This window comes from Sinocyclocheilus anshuiensis, unplaced genomic scaffold (genome assembly GCF_001515605.1).
Source record: "Sinocyclocheilus anshuiensis isolate Anshui unplaced genomic scaffold, SAMN03320099.WGS_v1.1 scaffold718, whole genome shotgun sequence".
NCBI lineage: Eukaryota > Metazoa > Chordata > Actinopteri > Cypriniformes > Cyprinidae > Sinocyclocheilus > Sinocyclocheilus anshuiensis.
The window spans coordinates 271,462-284,898 of NW_015546102.1; the positions used below are offsets into that span (position 1 = coordinate 271,462).

Here is a 13,437-nt window from a genome sequence, read left to right on the forward strand (position 1 = left end):
ACCGATACCGATAATCATAAAAATGCTTAATATCGGCGCCGATAACCGGCCAGGCCGATAATCGGTCGACCCCTAGCTTGAAGCATCAGAATCGGCATCGGTATCAGCCGATCACCATGACAAAAAAATCGGTACTCAGTATCGGCTGCAAAAATCCTGATCGGAGCATCCCTAGAAGTATCATATTTTTGCAAAGTGACCCACGTTTGGGTGTTGACCATTGAAAATGTGTAGCCATACTGAGATCCAAATATCTCTGGAACCAAACCATATAGGGCCTTACAAATGAAGATGCCAAAATGAAAGTTTGTTAAGACCCAATATCTAAAAGGGCATTAAGATATCCTTAATACTTCTTGATGCAACAAAGATGGCTAAAGTCAACAGATTTTACTGACAGACCTAACAATCTCTGTGTAAAAAAAGAACATTATGATGCTGCCATCTTTGACATCATTTTTACCCCCCCTGCAAAATTGGCTCTGATTCTCAGGTGAAAACTGCCATTTTGACCCCCCTCTACAAAAAAGTGGATCACTCAGCAAATATTCATCCATGACATCTAATATGTTGGCTTTCATCACTATACATGTTCATCTTTCTTCAGAAAAAATTTTAGCAAAATCAAAAATTTGAGCCGGGGAAGTTGAAATTTGGTTGATTTGACATGGAATGACCCCACATTGAAACATCTTATTCTACTTCTGAAAAGGTTAAGAAGTTAGTTGCTACATATTGTAGCTTCAAATCATATGCATATGAACTCGAACAGAAGAGGTCCAGGAAAAGCTCCAAGAAAAACTCCATCCAGATGTGTGTGATCATGATGAGATGAATGTTAAGCAATAAACTGAGAACAATGCCAAAATTCCAATACAAATGTCTCAATGGAGCTTGTTTCAGACTACGCTCCTTGCTGCCAAATCACGCTAGTCTGTGTTTTGTGGAACGGATAGGACACTGAGGACTATGAGGGTTGTGTCTAAGTATAGAGGTGCAAATCTACGTCCAGCCCAAATCTCCACAGTACTATGAATATTGTTTTCTCTTTACCTTCGCAAGGATTAATCAGGGCGAAAAAGAGTTCAGAAAACCAACGTCTGACTGCTGAAACACCTTAATTAACCGATTTGGCTTACAAGCAGCTTCAGCCCTGAACAATTATCTCAGGAGAAGTTATTTCACACATGATGTAGCCCTGGGTCCATTTTCAGAAATCAATCTGACAGCCCTATTCAGAGCTATACTCTGCCAGACACAATGCTAAGGAGAACACTTTAAGACAAACCCTTCTGTTATTTCAGTGTAAAGCATATTTAAAATGGATTCTCTTCATGCTGAGCTCATCTATCTCTGCTCACATTTACAAAGCAAATGGGCCACACCCTATACTTAGACGATCTAAAAAAGAGGGTAAAGATAATTGCTAGCATTGAAACCCCAGAGTACTTTAGTGTCCTTGTGCAGATGTCACCCAAAAGCTATGCCAATTTAATAACTCACCATAAATTGAAATGTAATGACTTGCTCTGACTTCACCTAGACTGTTTTAAGCATCGTTTAAGGCCCAGTTCACACCAGTGTTATTGTAGTACCATTATATACTATTACATTTTTTATTAATATTTTGAATAAGATTTTTATATTTTCTGTTGTAGTTAGTTAGTTCTTGTTGTCTTTTACTATGTCTACATAGTTCATTCTAGTTATTTTAGAATTTTACAGCAAAAAGAGAAGAAAAAGAGAAATGTTGCCTTGGCAACTAGTATTAACGTTTATTTTATTTCAAGTAACGAAAATGCTTTTTTTATGGTTCTACCTTCAGTTAACTAAAATAACCCTGGATCACATCAGGGCGAGGCCAGAAATGTTTGAAGGTGGGGTATGTATTTTTTCAACAAACAAACTTGTAGCCAATCAGCAGTAAGGGGCGTGTCTACTCAAGATGGGGACGAGAGAGAAAGCGCTCGGTGCACCGGATGGACAGACACCGAATACGGAGTTTTTTCCCCCATGTATTTTGCCAATTTTTTTTTTCACCATTGCATAAATTAAAAAGCCAAAATGTGCTTTTTACTGTTTTGTCTTGCTTTTCAAAGAAAAAAAAAATCTATTACAAAACAACAATTTAAAAATATTTAACACTGAACATTTTTAACATTCTAGCACAATTTAACTTAAAATTAATAAGTTAGTAAAATAATATTTTTTGGCCATCAGACCCCATTCTTGAATTAGGCATGTATTTTTTACTGTACAATTAAAAGCAGCCTTGCTGAGAAGAGACTTCTTTTAAAACATTAGAAAATATTACAGATCCTAATTTGAACACTATGTGTGAATGTTATAATAAATGTATTAAAACAGAGCTGTTGTAATGATTATTATCATTATTATTGTCTTACTTTTTATTTTATTTTACAGAACAACAGTAAAATTACAATACTAACATTTATGAATGTTGATCAGAGTTCTTAATTTTTCTCAACTTTTATTTTGGCGGAAACGCGCAGGAAGACCTCAATGCTTATTTTTGTTGACAACAGATTTATAAATGAGTCTCATTACGAATACGTCGTACGTATCGCATTGTCACACGACTTGTAAAAATTCATAAAAATGTGACTGGGCAACGGACGACTGTATCAGCGCAGATTTTCCTCGCGCTTTGGACTTTGAACCCTGGTTAACAAGCAGATCTGCTGCGAGTTCGGGCAGCGCTGCTGTCAGATACATGCAATGCGCGCGTGTATTAGAAAACATAACGTTATGCAGTTTATTTACTAATTGTTTAAGGCCATTTCGCGATTTCAATCATCATACAGTAACCAGCAACAATCACCCCTTCCTCTTCTCATTGAAGACATGCGATGCAGTCCTAAACAGTCTCTCGCTGTCGGCGCTTGTAATGATTTTTGCGTCTTCTTCGACAGTTTAAATGCTTCCACACTGCTGACGTGTGTGCTGCATAATAAAGAGTGCGCGCCTCTCATTCTGCGCTGGTTGCTATTTGATCACGTCATATCATTGTTCGGTACAATTTATTCGGTCTTTTCGCTTATAATTTCAGTTGCCGAACATTCGGTGCGTCCCTACTTTTAAGGGTTAATCTGACCTGCTTCCAATGTTAAAACTAGTCCTCCATATTCAACTGCAATTCAGACTTTGTTTCATTCTCGTAATAAACCGCATTTAATCAATCGTCATTGGATGAAATCAAGTTCTGCCATACATTTTATTTTTAATAACCTGGTTTGCTCAATCACGTGTTACATTTACGGAAGTAAAATTGTAACCAACTGAAAGAAAAGAGACATTTTCAAAGTCCAAATATCAACGGTCTATCAACACCAGATGAATCTGATGTCACATGCTCCCTGTTCTTCCTTCATGAACCATTCTGCTGAAACAGCTTTCCAGACTAGAGTCAGCGTTCCCGCATGGAAGCACCAGCTCTGGCACTGTCAGCACTGAGCTCAAGTCAATTCATCATGTGGCTGATTCCGTCTGATGTGATTTGCTCGACCACACACACCTTCATTTTCTCGATTTTAGTACAGCTGTGAAGTCTGGCTGCCAAGTGTCATGAGTTACGAAAAACTCAATTTCACGTCATTTCACTTCAGTTCATGTGCAGTACAACATTCATCATTCTTGTAAGCACTGTCAGAAATAAACATTTTAATAGGGAAATGGTTTAATTTCTGGAATGAATTTTCAGCTGCATTTTTATTTTATGAGGCCATTCTTTTGCAATTTTCTTGGCTGATTTTTTGTTAGTGTGATCTGCCGATACCGATTTTTTCCGGTTCCGATTTTCTTTCTAAGAACTATAATTGACAGCATATACAAACAAAAACCTACTTTTCTTCAACGCAAAGTTTTATTTTCATAAAAAATAACAAGTAAAAAGTCAGTAATAAAAGTTTTTCAGGTTAAGTAAGTTTTTATTCAGGTAAGAAATACTACAGAAATTAAAGTAATCAAATGTAAAATAACACATCCAGTGTTAGTAATTTACCCATCCAAAATAACACATCCAGTGTTATTTTACATTTGATTACTTTAATTTCTGTAGTCTTCATTGTAAAAATTAAATACAGATTAATGCTTACCATTAAAGTTATAAAACGTATTCAGTCAAGAGCAGAAAATTATTTTCTTTGTCTCTTGTTCTTTGATTAACATGACAGACAGCAGCAGGAATATTGGACTGCAGTCCCTTTAAGAGTTTATCCACCGACCCAATATACTGTTACACAACATGCGTCCTCTTTCTCAACTATTTAACGTTCCAAAACTGACTGGATAACTGGATACTCGCCAAGACGGGCACTTTGACATAATGTTGTATGTATTTGAACGTTTTAGCGCAGTTAGCCACTCATTTTGGTATTTGTGGCTCACAAGCTGTTTGAGACTGAGCGCGGCTTGTGCGCTCCACTAATATAGATCAGTGATGGTGCGCGCGCTTTTGGTGTAAGCGCGAAACCTGCGGGAATGACTAAAATAATGCGCAATACAAGCACCTTTTAACCGGAGCGAATGAGTGAAAGTGAAAGTGACGTGACATGTGGCAAAGTATGGTTACCCATACTAGGAATTAGTGCTCTGCATTTACCCATCCAAAGTGCACACACACAGCAGTGCACACACACAGCAGTGAAAACACACACCGTGAACACACACCCGGAGCAGTGGGCAGCCATTTATGCTGCGGCGCCCGGGGAGCAGTTGGGGGTTCTGTGCCTTGCTCAAGGGCACCTCAGTCGTGGTATTGAAGGTGGGAGAGAGCGCTGTACATTCACTCCCCACACCTACAATTCCTGCCGGACCTGAGACTCGAACCCGCAACCTTTTTGGTTACGAGTCTGACTCTCTAACCATTAGGCCACGACTTCCCCCATGAGACGTGTGTGAGAGAGAAAGGGTCGTCGGAGAGAAGAGAGCGAGAATGCGCGGCTGGTGTTATTGCCTGTGCCGCTGGTAACAAAACGGATCAGCTCAGAATCGGAAAGAAGTGAGACTGACCAGCCGGTCACCGATCCGGGCCGATCATGAGGAAAATCGGCCGATTCTGATCCCTGGCCGATTGATCGGTGCATCTCTAAGAAAAACATGTATGTCGTCCATTTGTAAAACAGTTCAAATTCAGTTTCTATTAAAGTCAGTATGAAATTAAAATGAACCCTAGATATAGATTTTTACTTTCTTAGCTCACATTACTAGTACTGTTGTAAATATACTAGTTGTAACATTGTCAAAATATGTTACAATTAGGGCTGCACGATTAATCGCATGCGATATTTAACGCGAATCTTATCAGTAAAGCCGCGCTGTAATTCTGACAAGATGCGCGTTAAATATCGCATGCGATTAATCGTGCAGCCCTAGTTACAATCCTTTTTTATAGTTTACTCTGACTTTAATTGAAATAAACTGTGAACAATTATGGCTGTTGATTTGAAATCAAATCTACCTCTACATATAATGCACAATCATAATACCCAATACAATGAACACTCTGCTAGAATACATTTGAAATAATAAGATTTATATATTAGTATAATTATATGTGTGTATATTTATGCCCTTTGTCCAGCAAGTGAAGTGATTTATTAGTTACATTAAAAATTTGCATGTTTGGTGCCATTTTTGCCTTGAATTTCTGAAAATGTTCTCTGAAGAAACTAGTTGGGGTTTGTCCCTTTCGAAAAAGGATTAACATGAAACACAAAACACAAAATCAGCAAAGAACAGAGATTAAAGATAAGATAGCCAAGACAAAAATATATATTAATTGTGCATTTACACAAAGAAAAGGTGTGCACAATGGTTTGAAAAAAAAAAACCTGCCTGTTAAAAAATAGGAACTGGATAGAGCACATTTCATAATAACTCAAATTCCAAACAAATGCTCACTGATCAGCTTTTGCAGAGTACAAGGTCCTAGATCTGAATTCACATTCATAATTAACTTAATTATATTGTGTATAATAACCCTATCAACCTCGGTGGTTAATATTTTATAATGTAAATTTATATATGGGTCAGTTTTACTATATTTTTCACATAACATGATTTTTACATCTGTCACTGTAGGAATTCCAGGTTACACTTTATTTTAAAGTGCCCCTGTTATGCCATTTCCAATATTGCCTTTCATGCAGCGTGTAATGTAGCTGTATGTAAATGTAAACGTTCAGCAAAGTTGTAAAGCCGAAAGTGCACGATAAATAAAGTTATTGTCTCCCAAAATAAAGAATTGACTCTCTACAGCCTAAATGAGTCATTAGTAATTCGAATTCCACTTCCGTGACGGCTATACGTCATGGGGTAACACATTTGCATAATTCCCGCCTATGTTCTACATTGGCTGGCAGCGAACAACTTGACCCCGCCCACAAACAAGTCATTTTACTGACGACTGCTTCTCTAATCTCGGGGAGTTCAACGCGGGATTCACTAAACGCTTGCTCTTGAACGATGGCACAGTACTCCGTTTATTTGGACCAGCTGGCTCCACTGAATTACAAGTATGATAATTAATAGATGTTTATATTTTTTATCAAGCGTTCAAAATATGGAACTATGGCAATGGGCGTATCGTTTCCGACACGCGCTGTACACAGCAGACCAATCACAACAGACTGGGCCATCTGACCAATCAGAGCAGAGTAGGCTTACGGAAAGGAGGGTTTTAGAGAGACTGAACTGCTTTGAACGAATCGTTTGAGAATCGCTGGAAAATGAGGCGATATTAAATGCATATTTTGAGAAAACGAAAGCGTTTTTTGACCTTGCATGCATGTAATCCTATTGTAGGAGACTCCCAAAACAATATTAGGAACCTTAAAAATGGCATAATAGGGGCACTTTAAGGTGTCCTTGTTACAGTGTAATTATACATTTAAGTACTGAGTAATATTAATTAACTGCATGTACTACATGTACTTAGGGTTAGGTTTAGGATTTGGTTTAGGGTTACTTGCATGTAATTAATTGTTTTTATAATAGGCTAATAAGTACATGTAATATGTGTAACAAGGACACCTTCAAATAAAGTGTTACTGAATTCCATATTTAAAGCCATTTGGTTATGTGAACGAATGGCTTTCATATTTAGTTTACCATTTTAAATGTTCATATGCATGTCTCTAGTTTACATATGGATCATAAACAATGATTCAACCTTTTACATGCAAAATACAAAAAAACATTTCACATGTCTGCTCTAAGCCTGGCTTCTATTTAAGCTCCTTAGTCCTGTTGTGGAGTTGTGCAGGCTGCCATGGCACCACAGACCCAGTTTAACTGCATCCAGTGAAGGGGATTAATTTTACAGCAGAGCAGCCCATGACAACTCAGTCCTCTCAAGGGTAAATGGAGGAATTATTTCCATAAATAAGAAAAATTCCCTCACCATATGTCTCTGACGTCAAGAACATATTCTGAAACCCATTCTATTGTGGTCGCGTGTGCAAAAGCGAGATACTGTCTGTGACTACGGTTACAAGACCTGATACAGATTCCAAGCAGATTATAGCAGCAGCTGCACCACGTTACCTCGTTAAAAACAAAACATATAGATTCAAGATAAGAACAATTATCTCGGTCTTAAAGGTCAACCACACTGCTGCGAAAAATTCATTTTCACCAGGCATTCGCTGGGAGGTAACGTTAGAGATGATTCGTCATAACAATAATGCATAATAATGTGCAAAGGGATTTTTACCTGAAAGTGGTAAATCTTTGACATCCAGGCCCGTGAAAACAGACCCCTCGCCATTGCAGAAATTGATCATCTCAAAAACTGTGAGCTATCCAGAGCAGAGTCTCCGTATGCCGAATAAGAAAATGAAATAATGTCCAGCGAACTTCAAGTGATTTGGCTCGCGCTACACATGACGTGTACGGTGCTCTCGGCCAGCCGAGATCCTTACATATTATTAGACTCCACGAAGGCTACCGTGTGAATTTATATATTAAGAATTCATGTTATTCGAGTCGTCTTGATTGACATCCAGCGGCTAACATTTTCAAGTGCAGCTGTTTTAAAATAGCGAGACAGCAGCATGTCAAGGGCGCAGGCGTACACAATTTCTGCCGACCTAAAGTTGTGCTTTTTCTCTTGAGCGAGCTGTTTGTCATGTTTACTGGCGCCCTCTATTGAACACCATACATATAATGCTTTTTTTTTTTTTAGGTATGATTTGCTAATAGGAACAAATGCAAGTTGCAGCACATAAACATGCAAATTTAATGTCCATTTTGTCTGTATATTAGTACTGTACAGGCTAAAAGTTATATTCTTAAAATAAATCTAAAACTTAATTTTATGAAGCTTACTGAAAGAGTATTTTGCTTTTTTTGTAAGCAATTTTTATGTTATTTAAATTTTATTTTTACCCAGTGGTGAGTGTTAAAAGTTATCTTGAAAGTGGTTTGAACTGATATGTGTTTTATTATGCAAGATTAATTCAAGCTTGTATATCAAGGTTATTAGCTATAGTTAACTCTGAAACCACAAAAAAATACATGTTTGTTACTTGAAATAAAATACATGTTAAATAAAATATTTGAAAACGTACTTTATTTCAGCAAGTTGTCAAGGCAACCATTTTCATTAAGTTTATTTTTGTACTAAAATAACCGAAATAAAAAAGTCATACAAATTACAAAAACACACAACAAAATTACTAAAAATGTAGGCCTAACTAAAATTACAATGAAAATTAAAAATATAAAATAAAAACAAATTTAAAATATGAATAAAAACTATAATAGTATCCCAATGATACTAAAATAGCAATATTTTAGAAATAAAGGCTATAATATTTAAAGGAACATACAGATTGTGCATTGTGCCATGAGCCACCTTTGGACAAAGATCTCCAAATAAATCTTTCTCGAGGCTTAATCAATGCTGGATTTGAAAGGGCAAAGTCTGGTTCCATTCAAATGGCCCTTAATATACGGAGGATAGTGACACTTAAAAATAAAGGAATAACTAATCAGTATAATAATTCAAACATAAAATTTAGATAAAAAATCACTTAGGCCTATTAAATCGACAAGTTAATTCACATCTATAAAATTGTTTACTTAATTGATGTTTTATAATATAGTTAAATAAATTCATCAAAATTATCAAATAATCTTTACATTGAATTTTTGTTATTAAATAACTTATTTAAACTTATTTTAGAGGCATGTTGAAACAAGCTAGCCTTATTAATTATCTACTTTTAGAAGTTTTCAGTGCTGCCTAATGTAAAGACTATCATCAAAGGCTAGCATGATGGCTAGTACAATGCACCATTTGTATTCCTGGCATGCGAGGCTCGGCTTTATTGGTGAGGCCAACTTAGAGGTACATAATGATACATCCAGCTTGGCAGAACACACGAGTTCAGTCTAGGTCTAAAACAAAATTGCAATATTGTAATACCGTGGAAAGTAAGCAGATTGTCATCTGTTTGCCATACATGTTTTTCAGGAAAAGTTGGTGGCCTTGTGTTATATTGCATGTTAGCCATTTGAAATTTTTAAGACACAGGGCTTTACATTCATGTTATATTGAATGTTGCCTTTTGGCCGATATTACAACAAACGCTAACAAAAGCATTGATTGTTACAATGAGTTATCCCTGCTGAAAAAAAAAAAAACAATAGACACCATCACATAATTTGTAATGGTTTTACTGGTTATAATGGGAATTGTATTGGTTTTAATGGAAACTGTAATGGACCCTGTGTTTCTCTACTGGTAATTGGTCACCTTCTATTGGTGGCTTGTTAAAACCAATAAATCCTAATGGAATGTGTCCCAAAACACACTACAAAAAAAACATTTTTTAATGGTTAAAAGCTGATGGTTTGTAATGGTATTTGTAGTGGATTTCATTACATCTATTTCTAGTCATTCAAGACTAAACCTCATGGCCCTGACAGAGACGTGGATCAAACCAGAGGACACTGCTACTCCTGCAGCACTCTCTAATAATTTCTAATTTTCCCACACTCCCCGTATACCTGGAAGAGGTGGAGGTACTGGTCTGCTTATCTGTAATGATTGGAAATTTATTCCTTTACCTTCTCTGGGTATTAACAGCTCCTTTGAATCACATTCAGTCACTATTACCCACCCTTTTAAAATCCATTTTGTAGTTGTTTATCGACCCCAAGCACTACAAGGTAACTTCTTGGATGAATTAGATGTGCTGCTCTCAACCTTTCCTGAGGATGGTACTCCACTAGTTTTGCTTGGAGACTTCAACATCCACCTAGAAAAACCTCAGGCTGCAGACTGCTACACTCTGCTTGCCTCTTTTGATCTCATGAGAGTGTTAACTACAGCTACTCACAAATCAGGCAACCAACTGGACCTTATGTTCACACGACACTGCTCCACTGATCATGTACTGGTTACTCCACTGCACACCTCGGATCACTTTCTCCTTACTCTTAACCTCAACATGGTTACTGACACAACACATACCCCTCAACATGTCACTTTTCAATGTAACCTACGCTCACTCTCACCCTCCCGGCTATCTGCTATGGTTTCATCTTCGCGTCCTTCCCTAAACAGTTAGCATCTCTTGATGCTAACAGTGCTGATACTTTCTGCTCCACTCTTACGTCTTGTTTAGAAACTGTCTGCCCCCTGTCTTCCAAGCCAGCCCGTACCACCCCTTCTACCCCTTGGCTATCTGATGTTCTCCGCAACAGTCATTCTAAGCTCAGGGCTGCTGAAAGGGTGTGGCGCAAATCAAAAAAATCCTACTGACCTTTATGTATATCAGTCACTACTCTCTTCCTTCTCTGCTAATGTCTCCACTGCTAAAAGGACATGCTATCATAATAAAAGTAACAATTCATCTAACTCTCGCATGCTCTTTAAAACATTTTCCTCCTTCCTTTGTCCTCCCCCTCCTTCATCAATTCTAACAGCTAACGACTTTGCCACGTTCTTCATTAATAAAATGAAAACCATCAGTGCACAATTTTCCACAACACAACTGTCAAGCACATCTTACCAACAAACATACATACAAACATTACTTACCGACAAACATAAACGAGTGTTTACATCCTTCTCTTCACTGTCTGAGGCAGAAGTCTCCAAACTCATCCTTTCTAATCATCCTACTACTTGTCCGCTTGATCCTATTCCATCTCATCTCCTTCAAGCCATTTCTCCTACAGTTGTACATTCACTCACTCACATCATTAACACATCCCTTCACACTGGTATTTTTCCCTCAGCAATTAGACAGGCTCGTTTAACCCCACTACCCTTAACCCATCTCTTTTAGAGAACTACAGACCGGTTTCCCTTCTTCCTTTCATTGCAAAAACTCTTGAACGAGCTGTTCAACCAATTCTCTGCCTTTCTCACACAGAACAACCTCCCAACCAGTCTGGTTTCAGAAGTGGACATTCAACCAAGACTGCCTTGCTCTCAGTTGTTGAAGCCCTAAGACTGGCAAGACCGGATTCCAAATCTTCAATACTTATCTTGCTGGATCGTTAATTGATGGACTACACTCATGTGGGTTACTTGTGGATTATTTTGACGTTTTTATCAGCTGTGTGGACTCTCATTCTTTTTTTTTTTTATTGAGAACAAGAAACAAAAGGTCATCATGGGTGTTACAAAGTCAAGACAATACAATTTCCATACATTCTTTGGAGTATAGTATTACACTTATAATCAATGGTGTATGTACACAATCCATTTATCCCAGTACTTAATACATTTTTCCAAATTAAGTCTAACAGTAAATGTAAGTCTCTCCATAGAGTATATTTCGTTTACAATTCCCAACCACTGGTCCCTTGTTGGAGGGTAAACCTGAAACCATTTATGTGTTATGGCTTTCCTACTGCTTGCTAAAAGTATTTTTAATAAGTATTTGTCACTGTCTAGAACTGTTTTAGGAATTTTTCCTAGGTACATGAATGAAAAATCCAACTCCTCCCCTAATATTTTCCCAATTTCAGCTGCCACTTCATGCCAGTAAGACTGTATTTTTGAACACGCCCAGAAAATATGAAAATGATTAGCCACTGAGGTTTCACATTGCCTCCAACAAAGGCCCAGACTCTGTTCATCTGTGCGTATTGTTGTTAATTTGGGAGTTATAAAGAATCTTATTAAATTCTTCCATCCAAACTCACGCCAAGATCTTGAGTTTGTTGTGTTTGCCTGTGTAACACATATATCTACCCAGTCTTCCTCTGCTATTTGAGAGTCTGATTCTTTCTCCCATTTTTGTTTTACATAGTTTGACGTATGTTTTTTACTGGTTTGTATATGTCCATATAATTTCGATACCAACTTCTTATTGTCTTCTTTTGAATATGCATTAATAAATGTTGTAATCAGATTTTTATCGCTCGATACTATACATTTTACTTTTTTATTAAAGTAATCCCTAACTTGCAAATATCTATAAAAATCCTGCTTTTCCAATCCAAATGTGTCTGACATGTCCTGGAAGCTCAATAAATTTCCCTTAGAAGTGACTGAGCAATAAGATGTAATTCCTCTCCAGATCCATTGTTTAAATCTTTCATCCAACTTAGCTGGTTCAAAATCTGGGTCATATGCTATCCGATTTAAAACCCCAGCCTGTTTTTCTAATTGTAATTTCCTCAAAACTCTAAACCACAACTTCACTAAGAATACAGTCCAATTATTTAATTTCCTGTAGCTCCTTTCAGCTAAATTTTAATCCCCAAGTAATGATTGTAAAGCTGTCCGCTGCTTTTGACACGGTTAACCACCAGATCCTCCTGTCAATCCAATTGGCAAAGGGCATCTCAGGAACCGCACTCCAGTGGTTTGAATCTTACCTCTCAGACAGGTCCTTCAAGGTATCTTAGAGGTGAGGTGTCCAAGTCGCAACATCTAACTACTGGGGTGCCTCAGGGCTCAGTTCTTGGACCACTTCTCTTCTCTGTCTACATGGCATCACTAGGTTCTGTCATTCAGAAACATGGCTTTTCATATCACTGCTATGCTGATGACACTCAGCTCTACCTCTCATTCCATCCTGATGATCCGACGATAACTGCTCACATCTCAGCTTGTCTAGCAGACATTTCTTGTTGAATAAAGGAACATCACCTTCAGCTCAACCTTGCCAAGACAGAACTGCTTGTGGTTCCAGCAAACCCATCGTTTCATCACAATTTCACCATACAGGCACATCAACTATAACTCCTTCAAAAACAGCCAGAAACCTTGGAGTTGTGATTGATGATCAGCTGACTTTCTCAGACCACATTGCTAAAACTGCCCGGACCTGCAGAATTGCTTTATTCAACATCAAGAAGATCAGGCCCTTTCTTTCGGAACATGCTTCACAACTCCTTGTTCAAGCTCTTGTTCTGTCCAGGCTGGACTATTGCAATGCTCTCTTGGCA

General features: G+C 37.6%; 1 protein-coding gene across 2 annotated transcripts in view; it reads right to left on the bottom strand.

The window, feature by feature from the left end:
• The window catches only part of dipk1aa (divergent protein kinase domain 1Aa), a 27,507-nt gene extending 19,379 nt beyond the window's left edge, over positions 1-8,128 (bottom strand). For both annotated transcript variants that reach the window (XM_016502220.1, XM_016502219.1), the window contains exon 1: positions 7,736-8,128. In XM_016502220.1, coding sequence (XP_016357706.1) covers positions 7,736-7,789 — 54 coding nt within the window. In that variant the 5' untranslated portion in view covers positions 7,790-8,128. The remainder of the gene's footprint in view (positions 1-7,735) is intronic.
• Between the last annotated feature and the right edge of the window lie 5,309 nt (positions 8,129-13,437).